This window comes from Myotis yumanensis, unplaced genomic scaffold (assembly GCF_028538775.1).
Source record: "Myotis yumanensis isolate MYYU_CA2020_CCGP unplaced genomic scaffold, mMyoYum1.0.hap1 SCAF_14, whole genome shotgun sequence".
In the NCBI taxonomy this organism is placed as follows: domain Eukaryota; kingdom Metazoa; phylum Chordata; class Mammalia; order Chiroptera; family Vespertilionidae; genus Myotis; species Myotis yumanensis.
Genome location: NW_027223765.1, coordinates 24283100 through 24310591, shown reverse-complemented (window position 1 = coordinate 24310591; position 27492 = coordinate 24283100). Strand labels below are relative to the sequence as shown.

At 41.8% G+C, this 27492-nt stretch overlaps 1 protein-coding gene across 1 annotated transcript in view; it reads right to left on the bottom strand.

Moving 5' to 3' along the window:
- The window catches only part of COL6A5 (collagen type VI alpha 5 chain), a 105316-nt gene that overhangs the window by 69651 nt on the left and 8173 nt on the right, over positions 1-27492 (bottom strand). Inside the window, exons 2-6 of the mRNA XM_070433378.1 lie at positions 14517-14612; positions 12299-12898; positions 9056-9688; positions 4136-4696; positions 1342-1896 (exon numbers count right to left, since the gene is read on the bottom strand). Of these exons, the coding sequence (XP_070289479.1) occupies positions 1342-1896; positions 4136-4696; positions 9056-9688; positions 12299-12898; positions 14517-14583 (2416 nt within the window). The 5' untranslated portion in view covers positions 14584-14612. The remainder of the gene's footprint in view (positions 1-1341; positions 1897-4135; positions 4697-9055; positions 9689-12298; positions 12899-14516; positions 14613-27492) is intronic.

Here is a 27492-nt window from a genome sequence, read left to right as displayed (position 1 = left end):
GTCTCTATGTTGCCAGGGGAACAATATATAGCAAAGTTATTAATACTTTGGTTTGTTCTCTTGTATCCAAAACACAGGTGTTTTTAGTCTTAAATGTGGACTTATTTCCAGTTCTCATTCAAGAGCCATTAAAGTTAATGGGCTGAAACTGAAGGTTGCTCCATATAATTTGAAAATGACTACAATCTATAATAATAAAAGCATAATATGCTAATTAGACTGGACAGCCAAACAACATTCTGGATGTCATTCTGGACATCCTTAGTGACAAAGCTGTGGCAAATGGGGCCGAGGCAGAGGTGGTTAGGGGCGATCAGGCAGGCAGGCAAGTAGTTAGGGGCATCAGGCAGGCAGAGTGGTTAGAGGCTATCAGGCAGGCAGGCAGAGGCAGTTAGGGGCAATCAGGCAAGCAGGTGAGCAGATAGGGTCAATCAGGCAGGCAGGTGAGCAGTTTTAGGGACAATCAAGCAGGCAAGCAGAGGAATTAGGAGCGATCAGGCAAGCAGGCAGAGTGGTTAGGGGCAATCAGGCAGGCAGATGAGTGGTTAAGGGTGATCAGGAAGGTAGGCAGAGGGGTTAGGAGCCAGAAGTCCCAGATTAGAAGAGGGATGTCCTAAACCGGCAGTCGGACATTCCCCGAGGGGTCCTGGATTGCGAGAGGGTGCAGGCTGGGCTGAGGGACCCTCCCTCTGTGCACAAATTTCATGCACCAGGCCTCTAGTTTGTAAAATAAAAATGATGATTCACCCAAGTAATCATAAAAAAGGTAAGACATTGAAATTTCCCAAAGAGATAGATAGATACATAGACAGGCAAATGTAAAATATCTAGCTGATAGAGCTTAAGAACAATAATGTGAAGTAATGAAAATACACACAATATATTAAAATACAGAGGGGTTGTTGGGGAGGGGGTGTTTAGGGTACTGAATTTGATATAACTTGACAAATTTGTATTTCTTATTACTTACTGCTTAACAATGGTATAGAAACAATTCTGGAGAATCATTTGGTATTAAAAAATGGCTCTGGAAAATCTAGGTATGCAGGTACTAAGGAGTTGGAAGTTTACTGTAAAATTCTGCAACCTTCTTGGAATGTACTTGAAGTCACCAAAGCCAGATTATTTTGTTGCCAAAGTAGCTGACAAAGCTGTTCATCAGGAATATCCTTGGAGGTCATGGGTGTTTCAATATAACATAGATAACACCAAAACGTAACACCAAAACGTAACACCAAAGTCCAGTTAGAGGCCAAGGTCCAGAGTACAACCCGCCGTTCACCCCACTATAAAACCAACAGCTCACATCCTTGAGTCCTGAAGGATAACAGGGCCACTTACCATAACGAGCACACACTTGAGAGAGAAGTTTGCTTTCTATGGCCTTTAGATGATCGAACTTCTCAACATGGAAGACCAGGCTGCCATCCCCACTGATCTCCTCTAGCTGAGTCCTCTTGGCACCATACACCCCCACACAGATGATGATCACTCCCTTGTCCCGAAGAGCTTTGGCAGGTTTGGTCACATCATCCTGTGCTTCTCCATCCGTGATCAGAATGAGAAACTTTTTGACTCCAAGACGGGCTCCCTTGGGAAGGGTGAAATATTCATCTACAAAGGTTAGTGCACTTCCCATCAAAGTGTTTTGGCCAATGAGAGACATTTTGTCTATTGCATCAGAAATTTCTTTTTGGGTAAAGTATTTATTAAGCTGGAACTCTTCCTTATTATGACCACTGAATTGAACGACACCAATTTGAGTTTTGTCTGGACCAATTTGAATATTAGCTGACATGTTCCGCATGAAGGTTTTCATTGTCTCAAAATTTCCCTTTCCTATGCTGCCAGAGCTGTCCACCAGAAACATGATGTCGGCCTTCATGTCTTCACATCCTGCAAGTCATAAAAAAGATCAGAAACAAGCTGGGCTGACAAGCTTCTCAGAATATGTAGAAACAATAAATCATAAATAAATGCATTAATTAGAAAACATGGAAAATTAACTCCAGCAACTGCTATTGCTTTGGAAAATTTTATGCACTTGTTTAGTAAAAGTCTGCTGACCAGAACCCTAAATCAGAAATCGATTGAAGATTATCCAGGAAGTTTTAAGGAAGAAATGTAACTTCCAAAGAGTGTATTCATTTATTCATGCATGCATCATTCATTTATTCATAATTTATTCATTTTATAATTCTTGAAGTATATGAAATATCAATTCTCAAGCTACGTGTTAAGGATGCAACAGTGATTTTTTTAAAAAAGGAGTCAGAGAAAAAGTAATCCATTTCCTACACTCCTGGGACAAATATTTCAATGTTTCAGTCTGAAAAAAATTAAGTAGCCCAGCCAGAATGGCTCAGTGGTTGAGCATCTACCTATGAACCAGGAGGTCACGGTTTGACTCCTGGTCAGGGCACATGCCTGGGTTGCAGGCTCAATCCCCAGTGTGGGGGTGCAGGAGGCAGCCGGTCAATGATTCTCTCTCATCATTGATGTTTCTATGTCTTTCTCCCTTTCCCTTCCTCTCTGAAATCAATAAAAAAATATTTTTTTAAAAATTAAATAATCTTTGCATATTAAAAGTGTGCCAGTGTTCAGGGCCTGCAAGAGATGTACTGCAGCTCCTCACATTGGTCCAGGACTTCCTCCCTTGAGAGGACCTGAGACACAATCTCCTTTATGTTTCCTGAAACCCTTTTACTTCTCTTGACACCAACCCCCAAAATCGTTGGAGACTTTTACTCTTGTACTCTAAGACTAACCTCTGTCCACAACATTTCCTCCCATAACAGGGAGAACAATGAACAAAATGTGATTTAGGATATTGTTATGAATGCTACTTATTTGCTTACTCATGTTACTTTTTGTTTGAGTGACTCAGAGAAAATTCCAACACATTTTTAACTTTTGTAAGTTCGAATAAGTGAGAATTCTTTTCCTTTCCTTGCCAGTGGACAGCTTAACTGACTCCTGCAATAGTACCTTTTATGTAACACTTACTACACAAGGCACTCCTGTAAGTGCTGCACATGCATCATTACCTTTAAGCTCCACAATAAGGTTACACACAAGGGACCAATGCAGGTAGACAGTAAGGAGCCTGTTCCAGGTCCACAGCTAAGTGATAAAGCTGGGGTTGAACTTGGACTCTTTTACTCCAGCATCCCTTCTATGCTTCTCAGGAGACAATATTTTCATGTGCTGATACTAGCAATCAACACATACCAACTTCAGTTAGTGAGTGGCTATTCTTCATAAGACAAACAATAGTCAGGTACAGGAATTTGAAAATTAGTTCTTCCTAACTTTTGTTATCTAATTTGTTCAGAACAAAAATGCAAATATGCATTATGAATAAAAATAAATAATAGTTACATATCAACTAGGATATGCATTCATAATAGAGGAACAATGGTTGGTGTGTATTATGCTAAACCGATAAGAATTCCCTGGTGTAGGTATTATCCTCAGAAGAGGAAGTTTGAAGCTCAAGTAGAAAAGTGAGTGGAACCCTAATTTACCCAAAGCCAGAGCCCATTTTCTTTCTGCTGTACTCATCTGCCTCACTGAGTGCATGTGCGTGCACACACGCACACACATACACACACACATCTCTTACACACCACAGCAGTGGGCTTTGTCAAGGCCACAACATTCTTAGCAACCTTCTACTTCTGACTTTCAAGATGCTCCAGGGCAGCTGTCTAGTATAGAGAGATTCCCCAATCTTAGCAATTGGTTTAAAGTAAGGGGCTGGTCCAGCCAGTGTGGCTCAGTGGTTGAGCATCGACCTATGACCCAGGAGGTCGCGGTTCAATTCCCGGTAGGGCACATGCCCAGGTTGCAGGCTCAATCCCCAGTGTGGGGCGTGCAGGAGGCAGCCGATCAATGATTCTCTCTCATCATTGATGTTTCTATTTCTCTCTCCCTCTCCTTTCCTCTCTGAAATCAATAAAAATATTTATTTAAAAAAAACACAAAAGTAAGGGGCTGCATCCTTTCACGGTGATGAGGGAAGTTAGCAAAATGTTAGCCAGACAACTGGTCACATCACCCCATGTCTCCACCTATCAGTCTGGCTGAAGCAACTAACAAAAGCAGGGAATAAAGCCTTTTTTGTTTTGCTGACCTTTTTCCATGCAGATGCTGCGGACAACTTCATCTTTGATGCTTTTTAAAGAATCAAAGTTCTGCCCAAAGTTAACCCTTTCTTCCTTCCCAGCAATTTGTAGCAGTTGTATTTTGTTCACCTTCCCAATGCCAACAGCATGAATGGTGACTTGCTCAGCCCTGACTCTGTCAGCAGGTCCTAGGACGTCATCCCTAGACTCCCCATCCGTCAGCACAATAAGGTGACAGGGAACCTCGCTGGACCTGTGCTTCCTTCCCTCCTTTATTATTGGCAGCATGAAATCCAGGGCTTCACCAATGGCAGTGTTGCCGTAGAGTTGCTGGATATTTGAAACAGCCTGTCTTAAGGCCACTTCATTCGTGTAAGTATGGATATCAAATTCCACTCTCTTCTTATCCGAATACTGCACAGCCCCAACGCGGACTCTGTCTGGGCCAATGCTAAACATGTCGATCACCCTCAACATAAATTTCTTGATTTGCTCAAAGTGTTCAGGCCAGATGCTGGTTGAGCCATCGATGAGAAAATAGAAATCCGCCTCTTTTGTATCCATACAGCCTGCAAAAAATAAATAAATAAGTACATAAGTAAATAAATAAATAAAATAAAAAATGAAAGTGTGTTCTTCATTAATTATAAACTGGAGAGAAATTTGCAAGCAGGTTTATAGAGGAACATGAGGCTTGAGGGTTCTGAAGAATGAGTACACTTCAGAGCCGGTACATTTCATTGAGCCCATTCATGCCCATTTTCTCCTTTGCAATTTGCAACCCTCTTATGAGGAAATGGAAGCAGAGCGAGGCCCAGTGGTTTGTCTAAGGTTAGGAACAAACAGCCAGTAAATTAAAGAGTAAGGACCAGATTCCCAAGTCTCCGGGCTCTAGGTCAGATTGTTTTCCTAGTATTGACACCCACCTTTTAAGACAGCTATGTCTTATCATTTCTTGAGAAACAGGGTGGGGCAGATGACCTCCTATTCTTACTTCCCCAGTAACCTCCTCTTCCCAGAACAACAGGACAATATATTGAAAACTAGAACCAGTCATATTATGCCTCTATATAAGTGATGTACCATTGCATTTAGAATTTAAAAATAAAAATTTGACCTGATCTTCTCTCCTGCTTTTCTCTCTAACCTTATTTCCAACAATTCTTCATCTTACTCATTGTGCTCCGACCACACTGGGCTTCTTTCTGTACTTTGACTGTGCCCCAGGGCATCTGCACTTGCCCTCCTCTCTTCCTGTAATATTTTTCCCCTAAAGATTCTCGTGGCTGGCCTGGTAGGTGTGGCTCAGTGGTTGGGTACTGACCCATAAACCAGGAGGTCCCCAGTTTGTTTCCTGGTCTGGGTGTATGCCCGGTTATGGGTTCAATCCCTGGGGGGGGGGGGGGGGGCAGCTGATCAATGTTTCTCTCTCATATTTCTATCTCTTTATCTCTCTCTCTTCCTCTCTCTAAAAGTTAATAGAAATATATTTTTTAAAAAGATTGGCATGGCCGGTTCCTTCTCATCTCATCATGGATGTGCCAACCCAAATGTCTGTTCTTCAAAGACCTTCTCTTCCCCTCCAGCTAGAGTACATTGATCGTTGTCTACCATGTATCCTTACCTATTTTCCTTATGATACCCATTACTTTCTGAAATTCTCTTATTCATTTGCTCATGAGCACAGCCTGTTTTCTGCCACCCAACAGCAGCTCCCAAATCAGAGACTTTGCCTAGTTACTCTGCTTCTGCCCAGTCAGCCTGGTATATCATAAGATTTCAAAAAAAATGTGAAAATAAAGAATTCTCAGTGTTCCTTCCTTCTTTGAACAGATTCTATGAAAAAGTGCTTTAACTTTCCTAATAGTCTATGTACAACTCTATCTAGTTATTCACTGCAATCGGGTAGGAGAAAAAGCATTCTTTAAAAATCTAGGTTATTTATGCAATTATCTGGGTGAATATGTGAAAAGCTCTTTAAAATATAAGACAATTTAGTCATTTCAGAAACATTTTCTTTCTTGACAGCTTCTTGGGAATTTATAGCTATTGACAGTTCTTCAAGCTCCGGGGAGTTGATTCTTAAGAAATCGGAAATACTGGAAATAAGTTTGACCCTGAGAATTAAACTATGAAACCATCACATTAAGCATTAGGGCAGAGATAAGCAGTTATCTGCAAAAGACAGGGTTGATCCCAGGCCAGCAAAACTTGACAGCAACCAGAATTAATTGATGGATATACCTAAGAAAGAAGAATTAGGTGTTTTTCAGAAAGAAGATAGCGGTGCTCGGTGATGAAGGAGAGAAAAACATGAGTCACGGTGGGTATCCATGGCAAAGCCCATCCAACCCTGCCTGGAACTGGAGTGTCCTATATACTAGCCACTAATCACATGTTTCTATTAAAATGCAAACTTAAACTATTTTAAAGTTAAATAAAATTTAAAAATTAGCTCTTCTGTCACACTAGCCACATTTCAGGTGCTTAACAGCCCCATGTGCCTAGTGGCTATCAAACTAGACAGTGTAATTGTAGAACATTTCCATCATCAGAAAACATTTGACTAGACAGTGTTGAAGAAGAATGTATCCCCTGACTCCAAGACTCACCTATACAGTTATATAGAGAGGGATAGGTAGACATGTAGGTCTATATATTTGATTTAAAAATAGAGACATCCACCCAATTGCATGCCACTAGACATTTCAATGACAAAACTAACTCCCTTGCTGTGATCCCACAACCTCTGACCGTCTTGATGACAATTCGGCTTCTCATATGGTATGACTATAGGGAGAGAATGTATTCTCGGAGGACATGAATGTCCAGGTGCCTCGGCATTGGTAGTTTTCACTCAAAGATATTGATCACTCTTTTTCTAACTAAACATTGGTCTCTTGGTTTTGCTCATGTGACTCTCCCCTTGATTTAATGAAGTTCTAGTTAATAAATTAAATAGTACAATGTGCCAGATGTGGTAGAGACAGCAGTGACTAAGTCCATATAGATTGCTTCTCTGTGTTCGACCATTCGAACGTGACAAAGCTTGCCACCGCCCTGTGGTCCATGGCAAATTCACTAAAGTAGTGGTTCTCAAACATCGCTAGCACGAGTTTGTTGGGGAGCTTTTTAAAATGCAATTTCACATAAACCTTTGTTTGGCTTCTGAAGAACCCAATCTAAGTCAGGTGCTGATATTTGAGAGCTACTGAACTAACAAGATGTCACCTACTGAGGTTTTATGAAAGATAGCTATCCTTTTGGATGGCCCTTGTATTAGGCTTGGTCCCATATCTTCCCACTGAGAAATTCTATAATGACAATAATAGCTTTTTGTCACATCATTGCAAACTCCCTGAGACCACAGTGCACATCCCTCCTATGCCCAAATGGTTGGTTCTAGACCACGGTGGCTGCCTTTCTGCGGGATCCCCTATGATCACTCAGGAGGTAATAGCAGACTGGTTTCTTTCTGCTGCTTTGCAAGGTGTACATGCCAGAAAATCCAGGGCTGGCTCAGGGTGCAATCCTTAAACCTTCAATTGACTGGTCTGAGTTTAAATTAGCCTGTAATATCACTGGACGGTTATAATTATTTTCCACTTGAGTGCTGCCAAATTCCAGTTCCAAGTGTTTGGAAACATGTTATCTGCAGAGTAAATGTGTGAAGACAGCAGATATCCCAGAATTAGATAATGTCACATCAACTATCTGTTGGCATGTACCTTTGAAAAGAGCTCAACAAAACTAGAACGGATTCACAAAGCATCTTAACTTGAATATCCTTCACTTAGAAAGATGGAAGGGAAAAAACAATTTAAAAAAAATTAAAAAGCAAGAAAATAATTATGGTTGTACATAAAGATGATCCCTGCAACACTTTTATAAGTAAAACATTTGCAATGACTTATATATCCAACAATTTAGGATATGTTAAACAAACTATGTTCTATCCACATGCTGGAATATTATTCCCAACTTTAAAGGAATGCTGCAGAAGAATATTTAAGGAAAAGGACAAAAGTGCATGATACAGGCTGATGAGAACGTGGGTAAGGCAGATAATAGTGGTTACCCCCAATACCCATTCTCTCCTTCTTCTAAATTAACTGAACCCCTAATTTTCATCTAGGTAAAAATTTCACCTTGGCTGCCCCAAACAAAGACTACATTTTCAGACTCCCATTTTTACCAGTGAATGTGACATGTGACTAAGTTCTGGCCAATGGCATGTAAACAGAAATGATATATGTAATTTCTGAGAATATTCTTAAAGAAAAGGAGGTGAAAGCCTGCCTTTTCCCTTACTTTTTGTTGTTGTTGTTGTTGCTTGCTTGCTGGCTGTGAATGTGATGCTCAGAGCAGTTAACCTGGACTATGATCTTGGGAGTAAAGGCCATAAATACCACACAAAAAAAGAGACAGGATCCCTGACACTGTGGTCTACCACACCAGTTCAGAATGCTTCTATTGGGGCTTACTTATGAAACACAAAACTAGTTTTAGTTTGTGTAAAGAATTGTTATTTTTTCCTTTCATTGGTCACACCTAAATGTAATTGTAACTGACATACCAAGTAACCTAAAAGTCAAGAGATATAAATGTTAAAAATGGTTTTATCTGAAAGATTACAAACTTTTTTATTTTCTTTTTTATGTTCCTCAATACTATTAAACTATGACATAATTAACACAGTTTAGCTTTTTTACATTTTTTTGAGGTAAGATTTATGCACATGCTAAAAAATTCAATGATTTTTAGTGAGTCTATAAAATTTTGCAGCCAGCACCAAAATCTAGTTTCACAACATCTCCATAACTCCTGAAGTTCCCTTAGCTAACTGCAGTCAGTCTTCCTTCCTGCCCCAGCCCTAGGCAATTACTCATGTCACTTTTATAATAAGAAAAGTATTTTCTTAAACATACCAGTTTTGTCGAGATCCACTTGTTCCGATCGAGTGGAAACTTGGGACCATATTTCATTCTGGACCTTTTTCAGGAAGTTCGTACTGTAAGTTTCCAAATCTGCATAGGACTTCAGCAAGGAAGACGTCTGTCTCGGCGGGTAAGATGCTATTTCTTCTAACTGGGTACTGTTAGCCCCTTCGATGCCCATGGCAAACACAGTTACGTCCTCCTGACGAAGCTTCATCGCGGCCTCACGCACCTCATCGTCCGAGGCTCTGTGAGTGACCAGGACAGCGATCTGAGGCACGCCCTGGGCCCTTCTGCTGCCACTGGACTCTAAGAAGCCTTCTCTCCTCAACTTCTCAATGGCAGCCCCAGCATTGGATTTCCCAGTCCGGAGAGAGAGCTTCTGGATTTGCTCCTGAAATACAGATTGATTTGTGCTTGACTTCAGAAGAGAAATAGCCTCAGCCTGATTGCTGTAACTCATAAGTCCAAGCCGCATGCAGTTGTCCTTCACATCCAGGGACATGGTAATGTTATTCAGGAAGTTCTGCAGGTTCCTTAGATTTTGTCTGGTCCCAACGGACTCATCCACCAGGAACATGAGGTCAGCCAGTGAATCTTTCTGACAGGTCACGGGGAAGGACACTACGGGGAGAGAGAGAGAGAGTGCATGAGAATTAGCCCGAACCACCAGCCCAGAGTGAGAAAGGCAATTTACAGATTGCCAAAAGGCATTACTGAAAATAGAGGTAGTCATGATAGATGAAGTCAACACTGCTTCCTTTTAATAAACAAAAGATAAAAATTCAGAACAAACTTAATAGTTCATTGGCTTCAGAGGCTTTGCAATGCTATTCCCTCTATCTGAAGAATGCTTCTTACCAATTTTCCCATCACACCCCGCACCACCATGATCTTCATCACCACAAATATGACTACCACCACTACCACCAACTACCACCATCAACAACCATCAACAATAACAACCAACCAACCACCACCACCCCCAACACCATCTCCATCTCCAAAACTATCACTACCACCTCTACCTTCACCACCACCTCCTTCACCACCATCATTCTCAAGTGCCATGATACAGAGATGAGTTAGAAATACTCCTGACCTTGAGGGGCTCACATGGGGAGGACAGATAACTGAATTATACTATTTCAGACAGTAGTAAGTACTAGCAAGGAAATAAGACAGGTGACTCAAATGAGTTACTATGCTGGAGATGTGGTGTGGGGACTAACTTTTCTGAGACATAAAGAAATCTGGGAAGGCCCTCTCTGAGAGGATTGTATTTGGGTAAATGAAGAGAAGATTCAGCCACATCTTGTTCTGAGAGAAGAATAATTCTGGCAAAGGAACAGTAGAAGGTGGGGATAAGCAAGAAACTCAGAGGTGCTGGAACCAGTGAGTGAGAGGAACAATGATGAATGAGGTCAGAGGAAGGTGGGTACCAAATTGTTAGGACATCACATGATCTTATTTAAATCTTTTAAATATCACCCCAGTCGCTGAGGAGAAAAAATGAATTCAGGGATCTCAATTAAGAAACAGCTGTCATAGTCCAGAAAAGAGATGATGGTTCTTAGACAAGGATAAAAGTCGATAAGATAAATTAAAGGTAGTTTTGGAGGTAGAACAGAGAAGACTTGGTGATAAATTGAATGCGAGTGTTGAAAGACAAAGAAGAAATGATGAAAACTCCTAGTTTTTTGGCCTGAACAGCTGAATGGATGTTGGTGGTGTCTCTTTGCAAGATATGGAAGAACAGGTTGCAGGGAGAATTCAAGAATTCCATTTCAGACATGCTAAGTGTAGGATACTATGGCAGATGCCAGATAAACAGTTGGCTATATGAATCTGGGATCGAGGGGAGAGTACACCATATGCACATAACACTCCTGCTCTAAGCACAGGTGGAGGAACCACAACTGAAGAAAGTGTAGCCAAGAGATAAGCTCAAACTTGCCAAGAACTACCCATTAGGAGTGGGAGCTCTGGAAGCCAGATGGCACATCTTACTTATTTCAGTCCCCAGTGCCTGTGCCAGGTTCCTAGTGCCTGGTGGGAGCCCAGAAATATTTATGGAATTAAAAGAAATTTTCATAAATCTGCCAATGTACTCTGAACTCCACGCGGTTGGCTAAAATAAACCCAAACATGACTGTCCAGGTTAGTGTTTATTTGTAAATTATTAAGGATAGTAACCTGTGTGCCAGATAACATACAAGCCATCTCACCCATATCATAAGGTAGTCACTATTATCCCCACTTTATAGGTAAAGCTCAGAGGTTAGGTAACTTACTCAAGGCCCCACTGTACAACGGAGGGTATGCCCATCTCTGCCTGGCCTCATGCTAGGGATATTGTTCCCCTTAAGTGTCACTATCTCTTAATTGACCAGCATTTATTGGATACTTACTGTGTCTCACACTGTGCCAGGGCTGTGAGGGAAAGAGAACAGATGAGGATCTTATTTCCTTACCTGTAAGACTTTCATGAATTCACTCACTAAGAAATAGAACAACAACCCTGGCTGGATGGCTCAGTCAGTTAGATCCTTGTCCTGAACACCAAAGGGTTGTGGGTTCAATTCCATGTCAGGGCACATACCTAGGTTTCGGGTTGAATCCCTGGTCAAGGCGCATATGAGTGACAACAGATCGATGTTTCTCTGTCTCTTTCTCTCTCTCTCTCTCTACCCCCCTTTCTCTTACTCTGAAAATCAAACATTTTTACAAAAGGTAAGAAATAGAACACCAGCTCATTGTCAGGCACTATTGCCTCAAAGTACACAGAGGTAAATAAATATAAGTTGCCAATTCTGCCCTCAAGGTACTACCAGTCCAGTTCATTGGTGGGGGACCAACACAGAAACGGGTAATTATACAGCATGGGAAGTGCTGCTGTCATCAAGTGTGCACAAGGAACTGTGACCCAAAAAGAGAACTGAATGGAAAACCTTCCAACAAAATATGGTTGAGACTGCATGGTTGAGATTGAAATGGTGACAGAGGAGATGCAAGCTGTACCAAAGCTAGGGAGTGGAAGAGGATTCCTGCCAGAGAAAATGACACAAACAAAAGGCAGGAGTAAGGAAGAGTAGACTATGATGTGTAGAAATTTCCAGTACCTCAGTCTGGCCAATTATGAAAACCAGAATAGGAGGTGGAAGAGATGAAAGTGGAGAGACTCAGATATGATCACATGGGGACTGGGTACCACTCAGTCAAAGGCTTTCTAACCTTTGCTATCAGGGTCAGCTGCTCTCTCCCTATACTGAGTCGCTTCCTTGATGATCTGGGTCATGTTCTGGGAAAACGTGCTGAGGTCTCTGGCGGTCCGAAGGTTGACATGGAACTGAGCCGTGGCCATGGCCTTCAGGTTCTCCTCAGAGGCTTTCTGCAGCCCCACCGAGATGATCCTCACCCCGTCTTCCCGAAGAGCCTTGGAAGCCTCTTCCACGTCATCCTCGGACTCGGCCGAAGCCAGGACCACCAGAACCGGGGGGAACAGCTTCTTGTCTCTGCCGTTTGCAGGTCCAGAGAAATAGGTCCTGTGAGCCTCCCGGAGAGCGTTCCCAATCCGCAGGGCGCCGCCCCTGAACACGAAGTTCTTCTTGAGGTGGTTCAACATGGGGTTCCTGCTTTTGAAGGTGTTCAGCTGGAATTCACTGTGGAGCTTGTCACTGTACTGGGCCAGGGCCACGCGGTATTTGCTGGCCTCTATGGGGAGACTGGTGATCACTTTGTTGATGAATGTTTTCACCAGAGGGAAGGACTTAATTCCCAGGTGATCAGAGCTGTCCACCAGAAACACCACGTCTGCATACTGAGGGCCTGGGCCTATCAAAATAAAATGACAAACCAAACACGGAGATTCTTCAGCCTTCACGTTTTGGACCACAGTCCTCGTTTGAGGCTATGTCCTAGCTAATGTTAAGGATAACTTTGAACCCTGAGGGAAGTGTCTTCTGGATGTCAAACAAGGGAAGGTGGAGGGTGGGGAGTAGGAAGAGATTAACCAAAGAATTTATATGCATACCAGTATATGCCTAACCCATGGACACAGAAAATAGTGCAGTGAAGGCCTACGGAGGAGGGGGTGAGGCGGGGAGGTTGGGGGTCAATGGGAAAGAAAGGGGGACATCTGTAATACTTTCAACAATAAAGCTAAATTAAAAATAAAAACAATCAAAAAGGAATTCAGTAAAGTTAGCCAATACATTTTTCTTTCTCAACTCTATGCCAGAAACCATCAACACTTCCCCCCTCTTTTTGGATGTTGAACCCCAAAGCCTGATATTGTATTAAAGAATAAACATACCAGAAAGTCTCTGAGTGGTCTGTGGAGTAACAGCGACTTTTAGAAATAGTATCAAGTAAGCAGATATCTTGAGTTGGAAGCTTAGAAGCAGATCTGAGACAAGAATTTGGGGGAGGGCCCTTATTGAGGGGAAACAGCGTAAGGGAAGCCGAAGAGGAGCACAGCAGGATGTCTACCCTTGGCCTGATTGGAGGGGACTCTGGAGTGTCAATTACACTCGAGTAGCAATTATACTTTGAGACCAGAGGGACTCTTATTTGTATTCCCCTATCAGTCACATTGGCTGCAGACCATCACCAGGAATTGAAGGGAAGGAGTGGCAGGTTCCAGGCATAACTTCCTGAGTAAGATGGCTCTGGGAAAGCTGTGAGCAGTTCTGAGAAAGTGGGGTACATCTGTGAGCTGTTGTAAGTAATATTCACAGCAGCTGATGTGGGTGTGGGGTACGGGACTGGTGTACCAGCCTTATAAAGAGTCTGGGCCCGGGGGTGCACCATCAACATCTACTTTGGAAGTCATGATCAGTCACCCCACTCTTGTGATGTTCTGGTAAATGTCTCACAATCGTCTTTCAAAGTAACTCAGAAATTCATCAGGAAATCCTAGGGTAGCAGGAGAGTAGAAAAACCTAGCTTTTATATTCTCTATCTATCTCTCCATATATATATATATATATATATATATATATATATATATATATATATATATATATGAAACCCATATCCCTTCCTTATTTTATATTTGTAAATGGGAAGGAAGGCAATAATATTATTTCTATGTGGGGTTCCTTTTTTACCTTTTCTTTAATTTATTAAGGCCAAGATGCAAACTGCCGTACAAAACAAGTGGGTTAACTTTATTCATAGAGACAGGGAACATTGGGACTTACGTAAATAAATCAATGAATAATTAAAGTTTCTCTAGCCAGGTGTAGCATAATTCATGATTTGCCCATGGCTTTCTGTCATCTTTGAGAGATTAAGTTAGCTTCCAACTATGACTAAATGCTATTTACTTTCATTTTTTTAGAAAATAAATAAATTCCCTGTTTCTCTCTATTTACTGAAGTAAGGGTTTGTTGAGGCATAAAAAATGTTTACTTTCCTAAATAATAATAAGTATAAAATATACAGGTACCTGGGCTCTGATCGGCCAGTGTTTCAGTCCAAAGGGTCAGGACAAGTATAATTAGCACGTACTTCATTTTGTTAGTGAAGGTCTCTTGCTTTTATTCTGTAAAAAAATTAAAAAGTTATTTACAATATGAAAAATCTCATTGTATAACAAGAAATAATGACTGGGAAAGTTGGATTAGAACATAACACACTGCACACAAAACAAGTATTTGTCAAGCAATGCCAAAAAAATAAAAACAACTCATAGATACAGACAACAGTGGAATTTTTGGCCTTATGGTAACTTTATATTTAAAATCTTGAGAAACTACCAAATTGTTTTCCAAAGTGGCTGCAACATTTTATATTCCCACCAGCAATGCATAAAGGTTCCAACTTGTCCATATCCTCACCAACATTTGTTGGCTTTTTTTATTCTAGACATTCTAGTGGATATAAATGGGTATCTTACTGTGGTTTTGATTTCCATTTCCCTAATGATGAATGATGTGAACATATTTTCATGTACTTATTGGTCATTTGTCTATCTTCTTTAGAGAAATATCTATCCAAATAATTTGCCCATTTTTCACTGGGTTATTTGTCTTTTTGTTGTTTTATTGTAAGAGATCTTTAAATATACTCTGGATATTGAATTGTCTTGGCACCCATATGATGTGCTGTTGAATTGGGTTTGCTAGTATTTTGTTGAGAATTTTGCATATATATTCTTCAAACATATTGGCCTGTACTTTTCTTTTCATGTAGTGTCCTTATCTGGCTTTGGTATCAAGGTAATGCCAGCCTTGTAGATGAGTTTGGGAGTGTTCCCTCCTCTTTAATTCTTTCGAAGAATTTGAGGATTTGGTGTTAATCCTTCTCTGAATGTTTGGTAGGATTCACCAGTGAAGCCATCTGGTCCTGCGCTTTCAGTTTTTGATATGACTCAATATCCTTCCTCATTGTTGGTCTTGTCAGACTTTCTGTTTCTTCCTTATTCAGTCTTGGTAGGTTATTTGTTTCTAGGAAACTATCCATTTCTTCTAGGTTATCCCAGTTGTTGGTATAACTGTTCATACTAATCTTATAATCCTTTGTATTTCTGTGGTACTAGTTGTGATGTCCCCTCTGTCCTTTATAATTTCATTTATTTGAGTCTTATCTTTTTTATTTAGTCTAGCTAAAAGTTTGTCAATTTTATCTTTTTGAAGAACCAACTCTTATTTTTGATACTCACTTATATTGTTTTCCTATTGTTTCATTTATTTCTGCTCTAGTATTCATTATTTCCTTCCTCCTAATTTTGGGCTAAGTTTGTTCTTCTTTTCCTAGTTCCTTGACATGTAAAGTTAGGCTCATTTATTTGATATCTTTTTTCTTAATGTATGCATTTGTAACACTAAACTTTCCTCCTGGAACTGTTTTTGCTGTATCCCAGAAGTTTGGGTATGTTGTGTTTCCATTTCTCTGGAGCCACTAGCTGAGCTCTGTAATTACCTCTGATATGGCTAGATCACAGGTTGTGTTCCCTGGCAGAGCAATGCTAATGGCTGGACTCCACAATTGGGCAGGATTATGGATTGGGCCCTGCAATCGCTCTTGGTCTGGTAGAATCTCAGGCTGTGTTCTCCAACTGAATGGTTCCACTGGCTAGCCTCCGTGTTTAAGCATCCCATGTTCTGGACAGCACTGTGCTCTGCCACCAGGCAAGGCCACAGACTGTGCCTCAGAGTTGTGAGGTTGCAGACTTCATAATCAGGCAGTTGGCTAGCTTGCTCCACTTTTGGGTAATGTTGCTGCCCAGGCTCTCTTATTGGGCAAGACCCTCGCTATATCCTGCAATTGTGGGGGCATTAGGACTGGAGACTGTGCTCTGAGGTTGGGCAGGATCACTGTCCAGGCTCCCTGGTAGGTTGGAGCGGCAGGCTCTACCCTGTGATAGGGTGGGTCACTGGCTGGGCTTCCTGCCTAGGCAAGGCTGCAGGCTGTGTTTGGCAATCAGGTAGGGCTGGAGGCTGGGCTCCACTGAGGGGCGGTACCACAGGCTGTGCTCCAAGGCTTCCCTGGGTCACTCTTCAGGTTCCCTGGTTATATGAGGCCAGCGGCTAAGGTTAACAATTGGGCAGGGCTACTGGCTTAGTTCCCTGCCTGAGCAGAGCTATAAGATGGGTTCTACAGCTGTCTAGGCATCTGTTCATGCAGGACCAGAGGCTATGCTCAGTAGTTGGGTGGGGCTGCAATTGCTTCCTTGCTGGGGGTGGGGCTATAGAATGGTCTCCACAGCAGGTATGACCTATTGGTTGGGGGCTCAAATCAGGCAGAATGGCCAACTAAGCTCCCTGGCCATACAGGCCTTGGAGTTGGCTCTGTGGATGGGCAGAGCCACTGGTTAGGATCTCTTCCCAGATGCTGCTGCAAGCAAGAATGTGGTCCATCAAGATCTGAGCACCAGCTGTGATAAGGCTCAATTGCCCTCTCCATCTCTATCTGGTCCCAGTGGTCAAGTCCTGCAGATTCCCCAGTAATCCCCATGATGTGAATCTTCAGTGGGCCTCCTGGGAAGTGTCCTGCAATGCTTGGAGAGCCGTGTGTCCCCAGGGGCTCTCTCTCCCACTGGATGAACCAAAGGCCCGGGAGGACCCTCTCTGTGAGGGTGCTGTGATGGCCTAGGGGAAGGGTAATGTAATCTAAGTGAAACTACTCCTCTTACCCTTCTAATGTGGTCCTTCTTGGTTTCTGTCTTACCCCCAGGTTCTGGGATTTTCACAGTGGTGTCTTGCCCATAGATAGTTTGCTACCATAGCTGATTTTCCTGAGAGGGAACTGAAGTCAGGAACAACCTATGTTGCCATCTTAATGATTTCACCTCCAGGGGTTCCTGGACTTTGTCAAGAGGGGCTGGAGCTGGTTCACAGGGTCTACAGGTGGCCATGACTCCTCCCGGGTCCCTTGGTATACAGTGCTGGCGACAGAACCAAACCAAAAGGGGATGCAGCTGAGCCCTCAGGGCACAGAGCTGTTTCCAGGTGGGTCACTGAGACCACAGTCAGTGCGTATACTACCCGGGTGCAAGCCTGCCTTTTCAAAATGGCTCTCTTCAGTCTCAAACTGCACCCCGGTTTCACAGTCTCCTACCTGGTTCCCAAAGATTCCACAAAGACACTGTTCAGAGAGGGATGCTAAATTATTGTTGGGGAGCCAGGGAGATGAGTGAGAGATGTTTTATTGGGCCATCTGTCTGATGTCTCTCACTTGACCTTCTTATTTGCTTTTTCCATTACTTCTGCTTCCTTTTGTATACGTTTCTCTGATTTGTCTAGCCTTCATATTGCTTGTGCCTTAAAGAGAAATTTAATTTTTGAGAGAGTGTGTGTATGGTCATTTTCCATCCCTTTGGCTGGTAACGTATTCCTGAGAATGGGGTGAAGGCTTGTGTTCCTCCAGAGAAGATGTGGATAGAAGAGGGCAGCCTCCTGCAGCTAGAAATTTCCAATGTTGTAATCTGGGCTCACCACTCCCAATCCCCCTTCCAGCCCCAGAACTTATCCAAGTCCTTCCACACCATACCCTGTGGTCTATTCTTGGGCAATCCCCTTTGATTAATTACCTACAGCTCTCAGTTCTTTCATGGTTCAACTTCCCTATCTGTCTTGTGGCATCTTGAAGTTTGGAATAGGAAGCCAACAGCCAGTAGTAAATTTGCCAACTTTTCCAAAATAAAAGTGAAGAAAGATTGGGATTGTGGAGGTCCCAAGACATCAGAGTGTGGGGGGGGGGGGGCAGCACTTATGAGAGGGTTGAAACACATCAGGAAGGTTCCTCCTAACCCCAAAGGCCCTCAGCCCTTCAGGCTATGATGGAAGGTCCTGAAGTAGAGAGTGGCATGAGCAAGTGATACGCTGGGGAAGTTAACCGGCCATTTTGGAGGTTATACACCCCAAACCAGACTCAGGGCACAGAGAAGCCCCCAGCTCAAGTAGCTGCCAAGTGAACGAACTTGCCCATTCTCACATTTTCAAATGCTCAAATTCTAAGAGGCTGGTTGGAATTCAAAGCTACTATCATCTGTGAGGGAAGGGCACCCTGGACCCACTTCAGGGAGAATCAACAGCCAAACATATGGAGAGAAGGCTCTACACACTGAGTACTGGGCAGCAACCAGATGGCCTCACTGCTTCCTGTGAGGATGTGCAGCACATGTAGGCCAGCACACAGAAATGGGGGAGGAAACTCGACAGCCATTGCCAGGAGACAAAATTAGACAGTAATCATGGATAAGAACTGACCACCTCCTTTCTTTGATTACATTCCTTTGGTCATGAACATCTGTGAAGACAAATCTTGCTCATTCCAAATCGTAAACTGTATTTTTGATGGGGGCAATCTGTTTTATAATATAGGGCACTGAGTTCTAAAAGTGACTTAGTGAAGTAGGAAAACAAAAAAAGCTTCATTTAGTGAAATACAAAGGCGCAATGCAAAGCTTGCAACCTTCTGACAGGTTCAAACACTGAAAGAAAACAGTGATCATTTCGTAAATTATAATAGCACACCAAAGGCACTGGTGTAAGTAAGTCTTGAGTCCGCTGGATTGGAAATAAATATGTAAACAGTTTATTGGAGGTTTACACGGCTAAATCCTAAATCAAACATGGTACAAATAGCACTCTAAAACCATAAAATTTAATTTCTCTCTTCCCTGCCTTTTGCAGCCAAAGGAACAAGAGGTCCTGAAAGATGGTAAGAACTAAAGATCAAGTCATCTCCCCATCTGTACTCCACGAAAGCCTACAGTTTCTGGGTCATCTTGCCGCCCTGAAGGAGAACTCCAAGATCAAGAGAGACATGTTTGTGATGGCATCAACATCCTCATCAGTCTGACCAATTCCTGAACTTTTTAAAGCATCTCAGCCAATAATTCCCATTTGTGCTTGACTAGTTTGACAATTCCCACGCAAAAGAATCCTGTCCAATACACACTTGGTAACCTTTGACAGTGCTTGGATACCAGACCTGCTGGTATATCCAAGATCGGGGCCTCTATGATGGTTCCTTTCTGTTACAACTTTCCAGACTCGCTGGAGAGCTCTCCAATTCCCTATTGCTCTGGAGCTGACCAAACATGGTATCTACGCTGTTTTTTTTCCTCTGCCTCAAGCATGAACAGTCCTGTCTTATGCACAAATTCAAATCCCAACTACACTTAAGAGCTGCCCCACCTACGCCTTGACTACTGTAGGGGCATCCACCTTCCATGTTCCCACCTGCTCCCGACACTCAGTCTACACCACTATTTATTAAAAACTGAGGTGTATATTTTATTCAGCTATGTTGTGTATTTCTGTGTTCATGTCTTGCCATCCATCTTTAGTGTAATTTTTAAGAGAATGGACCATGTTTTCTTCTATTTGGGATTCTCCTAATACAATGCCAAGCAAGTAAATGCTTGCTAAATTTAACTACACGTATACATTATCAGTGGGTAAATGCACAGTTGAGTATATAAAGTATGATCCAAGTTTTTAAAAAATATCAAATGTAAATCTAGGCTGTGGAGTTGGGTATATTTTTAGTTCCTGCTTAAATTAAAAATTCTATTTTCCTGAGTGTGATAATTGATGTTTTCTTGTTTATCTCTTAAGACTGTCCTAGTCTGACTGTTTCTAGTCTGGCATGTAAGGAGCTTGAAGTCAACTCTGTCCTCCTAACAGCAGGTAAAAAGTGAAAGAAACTGAAAATCATCAACTCTTTTATAGCCATCGGAAGTGAGGTCATAAACCACTGCTCCAGAATTGGAGAGATAGGTAAGCAGATATGGAAAAATCACAATTTAAAGGAGTAGAAACCTCTGTGGAAACCAGTGCCTGGGTAGGAAAACCTGGACTACAGTTGGAAATTGTTGAGAATTAAAAACTCCAGGCCATTGCCCAGTGTTAGGATGACACCTATACTTTTGTTAAGTTTTACCTACTGAGGAAAAAAGAAGCACTTTGAAACACTCCACAAACTTCTATTCTTCATAATAAGCCCTGCTCTCAGGAGAAACTATCTTACCAGTAAAATCCTACTGGGATCTTACTAGAACCTACCCAACCTAGGGGAAGGGGAATACCCAAATCCAGGCCTCTATAGTCATCCTTTCCCATCTAAGGAGGTGAAAAAAAAATTTGAGAAGCATCTGTGAAGTTCACAGCCCAGAGCACAGGCTCACACAACGAACAAAAAACAAAACTGAGATTTAATCACAGAACTATGGAATGCTTCCCCTCCTTCCTCAGCTCACAACCACATCACTAAATACAGGGGCAGGCAAAAGTAGGTTTACAGTTGTGAGTACATGAAACACAGAGTTTATTCTTGTACTTTTCTTTCCTTCTTTCTCTTTCTTCCTTCCTTCCTTCCTTTCTTTCTTTCTTTCTTTCTTTCTTTCTTTCTTTCTTTCTTTCTTTCTCTCTCTCTCTCTCTCTCTCTCTCTCTCTCTCTCTCTCTCTCTCTCTCTCTCTTTCTATCTCTCTGTCTTTCTTTACTGTATTATTATTAACCTACTTTTGTCCACCCCTATACTTTTTTGGTGCAGTTTCCTTTACCCACTATGTCATGTCTAGCTTTCAACAAGCAATTATAAGGCATGCTAGAAGGCATAAAACACAATTGAAGAGACAGATAACATATCATAACCAGACTCAGACATGGCAGTGATGTTAGAATTATCAGACCAGGAATTTAAAATAACTATGATTAATGTGCTAATAGCTCTAATGGAAAAAGTAGGCAATACGTAAGAACAGATGAACAATGTAAACAACAAATGCAAGAGGCAAAAAAACAACAACGCTGTAATAGAAATGAAGAATGCTTTTAATAGGCTCATTAGTAGACTGGGTTGGCTCAGGAAATAATCTTTGAGTCTGAGGATATGTCAAAAGGAACTTCCAAAACTGAAAAGCAAAGGGAAAAACATGGAACAGAATATACAAGAACTGCGGGACAACTATGGAAAGTACAATATATGTGCAATGGGAATACGAGAGGGAAAAGGGGAAATGGAGGGGAAGAAATATTTGGAACAATAATGACTGAGAATTTCCCCAAAATTAATGTCAGACACAAAAACTAGATATCCAGAAAGCTCACAAAACACCAAGCAAAATAAAAAATAAATAAATAAAGCCACAAAACAAAAGAATACCCTACCTATAGAGCAGCAAAGATAAGAATTACATCTGACTTCCCAGTAACTATGTAAGCAAGAAGAGAGTGGAGTAGAATATTTAAAGTAGTGAGAGGACAAAACACATCAATCTGGAATTCTGCACCAGTAAAATTATCCTTCAAGAGTAAAGTAAAAATAGACTTTCTCAAACAATCAAAAAATTGAGAGAATTTGTCATGAGTAGACCTGTCTTGCAAAAAAAAAGTTAGAAGAAGCTATTCAGAGACAAGGAAAATAATATAGGTCAGAAACTCGGATCCACATAAGATTTTTTTAATTTGATATAGTATGATGTACCAAAAAAAAGCAATTTTAATGAGGAAGAAGTGTTCATTTTACTCATAACCCCCTAGAAACAGGAGACATGGCACACCATGCAGGGCCACACAGGGAAGAACTGAGGATGAGGAGTGGGCTGCATCAAGAGTAGTTCTTAGAGAAAAATTTATAGTGCTGAATGCAAATAAGAAAAGAAGTAAGACCTAAAATTGATCACCTAAGAATCATATAAGTATCCACCTTAGGAAGAAAAAAAGAAAATTAAATCTAAAGTACTAAGCAGAAGAAAATAAATAATTTTTAAATGGAGCAAAAATCATTAACATTGAAAACAGAAAATTACTAGAGAAAATCAACAAAACCAAAAGCTATTCTTTGAAAAAAAATTCAATAAAATCTTTAAGCCTCTGACCAGGCTAAGAAAAAAAGAGAGAGAGAAAACAAAAATTAATATCAGTAATTAAAGAGAAGACATTGCTATAGATCCCGCAGTCATTAAAAGAATAATTAAGGAATAGTATGAACAATTCTATGTTCACAAATTTGATAGCGCGATGGACCAATTTTTTGAAAGATACAATCTGCCAAATCTCACACAAGAAGAAATAGACAATCTGAATAGGTTTATATCTATTAAAGTAATTGAATCAATAAATAAACTTGCAGAACAGAATGCGCTAGGCCCACTGGTGAATTATACCAGACTCTTAAGGAAGAAATTACACCAAATCTCTATAATCTTTTCCAGAAAACAGAAACAGAGGGAATACTTTGTAAATCATTCTGTGATGCTGTAAATCATTCTGTGGTACCCTAATACCAAAACCAGATAAAGACATTACAAGAAAAGAAAACTACAGACAAATATCTTTCACGAATACAAATTTTTTTAAGTCCTCAAACAAAATGTTGGCAAATCAAATCCAACAATATAAAAAGAATTATACACATGGTGAAGTGGAATTTATTTCAGACCGGTTCAACATTCAAAAATCAATTTATGTAATCCATTACATCAACAGGCTAAAGAAGAAAAGTCACATGATCAAATGAATAGAGGCAGAAAAAGCATTTGACAAAGTCCAAACTCATTTATAAGAAAGAAAAAAACAAACAACAAAAACATCTCTGCAAACTGAGCAGAGGAGAACTTCCTCAACATGATAAAGAACACCCTACAGCCCAGATGGTGTGGCTCAGTGGTTGAGCATCATCCATGAACCAGGAAGTCATGGTTCAATTCCTGGTCAGGGCACATGCCTGGGATGTGGGCTCAGTCCCCAGTAGGGGGTGTGCAGGAGGCAGTCAATCAATGATTCTCTCGCATCTTTGATGTTTTTCTCTCTCCCTCTCCCTTCCTCTGAAATCAATAAAACCATATTTCAATTAAAAAGGAGCATGTACAAAAAAACCATAGCTTAAATTGTACTTAGTGGTGAGAAACTAGACACTTTCTCACTAAGATCAGGAACAACACAAAAATATTGCCTTTCATCACTAAAAAGATTAAATGGATATATTATATTGTATATAAATTATGCCTCAATAAGGTATAATTATTAAGTATCTATTTGAATGATAAATTATGTGGTCTTAAGAGTGGTGTACCAGGGTAGATGGTGGGAGTAGTTTGGTTTTTTAAATAATTTATTCTTAATTGAAATCATTGAATACTTTATATTCAATGATTTGATTGAAAAAAATCATTGAAATCATGAAAGTAAATTTGATTTAAAAAAAAGGACAGAAATCAATTTTTTAAAAAAACTTATGTTGAAATCAAATAAGCCAGCTAAAGTGAGTACAAACCAATGAATTCTGTAGGGTGGTTCCTTTTCAGTATATGACTATCACTGAGTCTATGTATAATTCTTGAAGTGTTCAATGAATGACTTTTCTCTTATTCTAGAATTGTACTGGTCAATAGTTAATACTCCATATATATTGGTTTAAAAAAAAGAAACAAAAAAATGTTAAAAAGGGAAGTAGTTAAAAACAAAAGCATGCACAATGCCTCACTTAATATAAATATATTTTTATTGATCTTAACATCATCTATTATAACATTGTTGGGTAGCAAATGATTAATGTCAGTTATCAAATCTCTTTATTATAGACGTATCCCTGGTAGAAAGTATTTGGCTGGATTCAGCTTTTTGATCCGATCTGTAAATCTTCTTTTTAAGGAGGGGAATTTAAACTCTTTTTATGTTATATTATACAACTAGAGGCCCAGTGCATGAAATTCAGTGCATGCCCCCAGGGATGTCTGACTGATGGCTTAGGCCTGCTCAGCCGTCAGTCAGACATCCTTAGTGGTCCCTCAGCCTAGCCCAGGGGTGGGCAAACTTTTTGACTCGAGGGCCACAATGGGTTCTTAAACTGGACCGGAGGGCCGGAACAAAAGCATGGATGGAGTGTTTGTGTGAACTAATATAAATTCAAAGTAAACATCATTACATAAAAGGGTATAGTCTTTTTTTTTTAGTTTTATTCATTTCAAACGGGCTGGATCCAGCCCGCGGGCCGTAGTTTGCCCACGGCTGGCCTAGCCTGTGCCCTCTTATAGTCTGGGAGCCCCCAGGGATGTCTGACTGATGGCTTAGGCCTGCTCAGCCGTCAGTCAGACATCCTTAGTGGTGCCGCAGAGGCAGGAGAGGCTCCAACCACCACTGCTGCACTTGCCAGCTATGAGCTTCTGGTTGAGCTCACTGATCACCAGGGGGCAGGTCCTGTATTGAGAATCTGCCCCCTGGTGGTCAGTGCGTGTCATAGCAACCAGTCTTTCTGCAGTTCAGTTGATTTGCATATTAGCCTTTTATTATATAGGATATATGTTTGGGCTTACTACTGTCACCTCTATTTTATATATTATCCTTTACTTTTCCCAACTGCTTCCTTTGTTTAACTTTTTGCCTTGTCACCTATTGTCTTTTTATCTATTGCCCCTTCATTAATCATTAATTTAGAAGAATACATATCATATTTTTACTTAGAACAAACTACGTAAAATTATTTGCAAAAAAAAAGTTTTAATTTAAATGTCATGGAACTGGAGAGCATTATGCTAAGTGAAATAAGCCAGTCAATGAAGGAAAACTACCACATGATCTCACTCATTCATGGATAATAAAGACGATTATAAACTTATGAACAATAATAGATACAGAGGCAGAGCTGCCTCAAACTGATTGTCAAACTGCAGCGGGAAGGCCAGGGAGGGTTGCGGGGCAGGAGGAAGGGGGGTAAGAGATCAATCGAAGGACTTGTATGCAGGCATATAAGCATAACCAATGGACATAAGACACTGGGGGGTAGGGGAGGCCAGGGGATTGTCAAGGGCGGGGGACAAAAAGGACACATCCTATCTAATAAAAGAGAAACATGGTAATTAGCGTATGACTGCTACCCTTCCCATTGGCTAATCAGGGCGATAGGCAAATTAACTGCCAGCCAAGATGGCGGCCGGCAGCCAGGCAGCTGGAAGCGAACATGAGGCTTGCTTGCTTCAGTGAAGGAGGACTCCAACGTTCTCCGCCTGCCTTGCCAGCCTCTGAGCTGGCAGTTTGAAACATTGTAACAAATATAGAAGCTAAACAAAACCCCAGAAACCAGCTTTCAGCCAGCCGGGATCTCAGAGCTGGAGATGATACAGTGTTTCGATTATAGAACCGAAACAAACCAGATACCTGCTTTCAGCAGCAGAGGCCTTGGCCCAGAATAAAAGAAAAAAAAGAAAAAAAGGAGCGGTTGGGAGCTTCAGTCACCCACCAGCCTGAAAACAGCCCTCAGCCCCTCACCCAGGCTGGCCAGGGACCCCAGTGGGGACCCCCACCCTGAAGGGGGTGTGACCAGCTGCAAACAGCCATCATCCCCTCATCCAGGCTGGCCAGGCACCCCAGTGGGGACCCCTATCCTGATCCAGGACACACTTCAGAGCAAACCAGCCAGCCCCTACCCATGCACCAGGCCTCTATCCTATATAGTAAAAGGGTAATATGCCTCCCAGCACCAGGATCAGCGGAGCCACGAGGCCTCCCGGTACCGGGATCAGCATGACAGGGGGCAGCACCCAAACCCCTGATCGCCCTGCGGCTCTGTGTGTGACAGGGGGCGGGGCCACAACCTCCCCATCCGCCCTGCTCTGTTCGCGGCAGGGGAAGGCGCCCCAACCCCCTGATCAGCCCTGCTCTGTGCCTGATGGGGGGAGCTCCCCAACCCCCTTATTGCCCTGCGGCTCTGTGTGTGACAGGGTGCGGCACCCTAACCCCCCCACCCCCCACGGGCCCTGCTCTGTGTGTGACGGGGTAGAACCAGAACCTCCCCATTGGCCCTGCCCTGAGTGTGAGAGTGGCAGCGCCCCAACCCCCTGATCGGCCCTGCTCTGTGGGTGATAGAGGGTGGCGCCCCAACCCCCTGATCCGCCCTGCTCTGTGTGTGACAGGGGCCGGTGCCCCAACTCCCCTATCGGCCCTACTCTGTGCGTGACAGGGGGGAGCTCCCCAACCCCCTGATGGGCCCTGCTCTGTACGTGACAGGGGGGAGCTCCCCAACCCCTTGATTGACCCTGCTCTGTGCATGACAGGAGGCGGCGCCCCAACTCCCCAATCAGCCCTGCTCTGAGCCCGACCAGGGGCTGCACCTAGGGATTGGGCCTGCCCTCTGCCATCCGGGAGCAGGCCTAAGCCAGCAGGTCGTTATCTCCCGAGGGGTCCCAGACTGCGAGAGGGCACAGGCCGGGCTGGGGGACCCCCTCCCCCCCCCCAGTGCACAAATTTTTGTGCACCGGGCCTCTAGTATGTAATACCCTTTGTAATACTTTAAGCAATAAAACAATTAAATAAATAAATAAATGTCAAAATTCATCAACTTTAGAAATGAAACAATATTTATGACCCTCACCTATGAAAGATAAAAAAAAGTTAGCATGTTTACATTTCCTTCCTCTTCTTTAATTTTTTGTTTGTATTTTATAGGGGCAAAGGGTGTCTCCCAATCTATTGTCATGAAATTACCTTTTAAACTTTAGGTATTTTATGCTGTAGTTTTTCTCTAAAGAATTATACTTCTTGGTTTGTGGTCACAATACCACAGTTATTTCCATTTTACTTATAAGTTTAAAGAATTACTAGAATTCTTTAAGTTTATGGAATTAATGTACCCATAAGTCCATACACATTCTTGGGTTCTTTATTTTGACTTTTCCTTTTGCCTTCTACACCGACCAGATCAGCACTGTCCAACAGAAACAGAATGCAAGAAACCACATGCAGTAGGTCCTCGGGTTACATCGAAGATCCGTTCCTACGGCCCGACTTGTAACGCTATTTTCGCCGGGAACCCACTTACATAACCACCTATGTCACTCACATGGAGCACATACACAGCAGTAATGAAGTGAAACAGTAAAAAAATTTTAAAATAAATACGACAATTCCTGACCTTTATTTGTGATAAATAAATAATAAAAAACATAAAGCACATATGTATATACATCGAAATGATG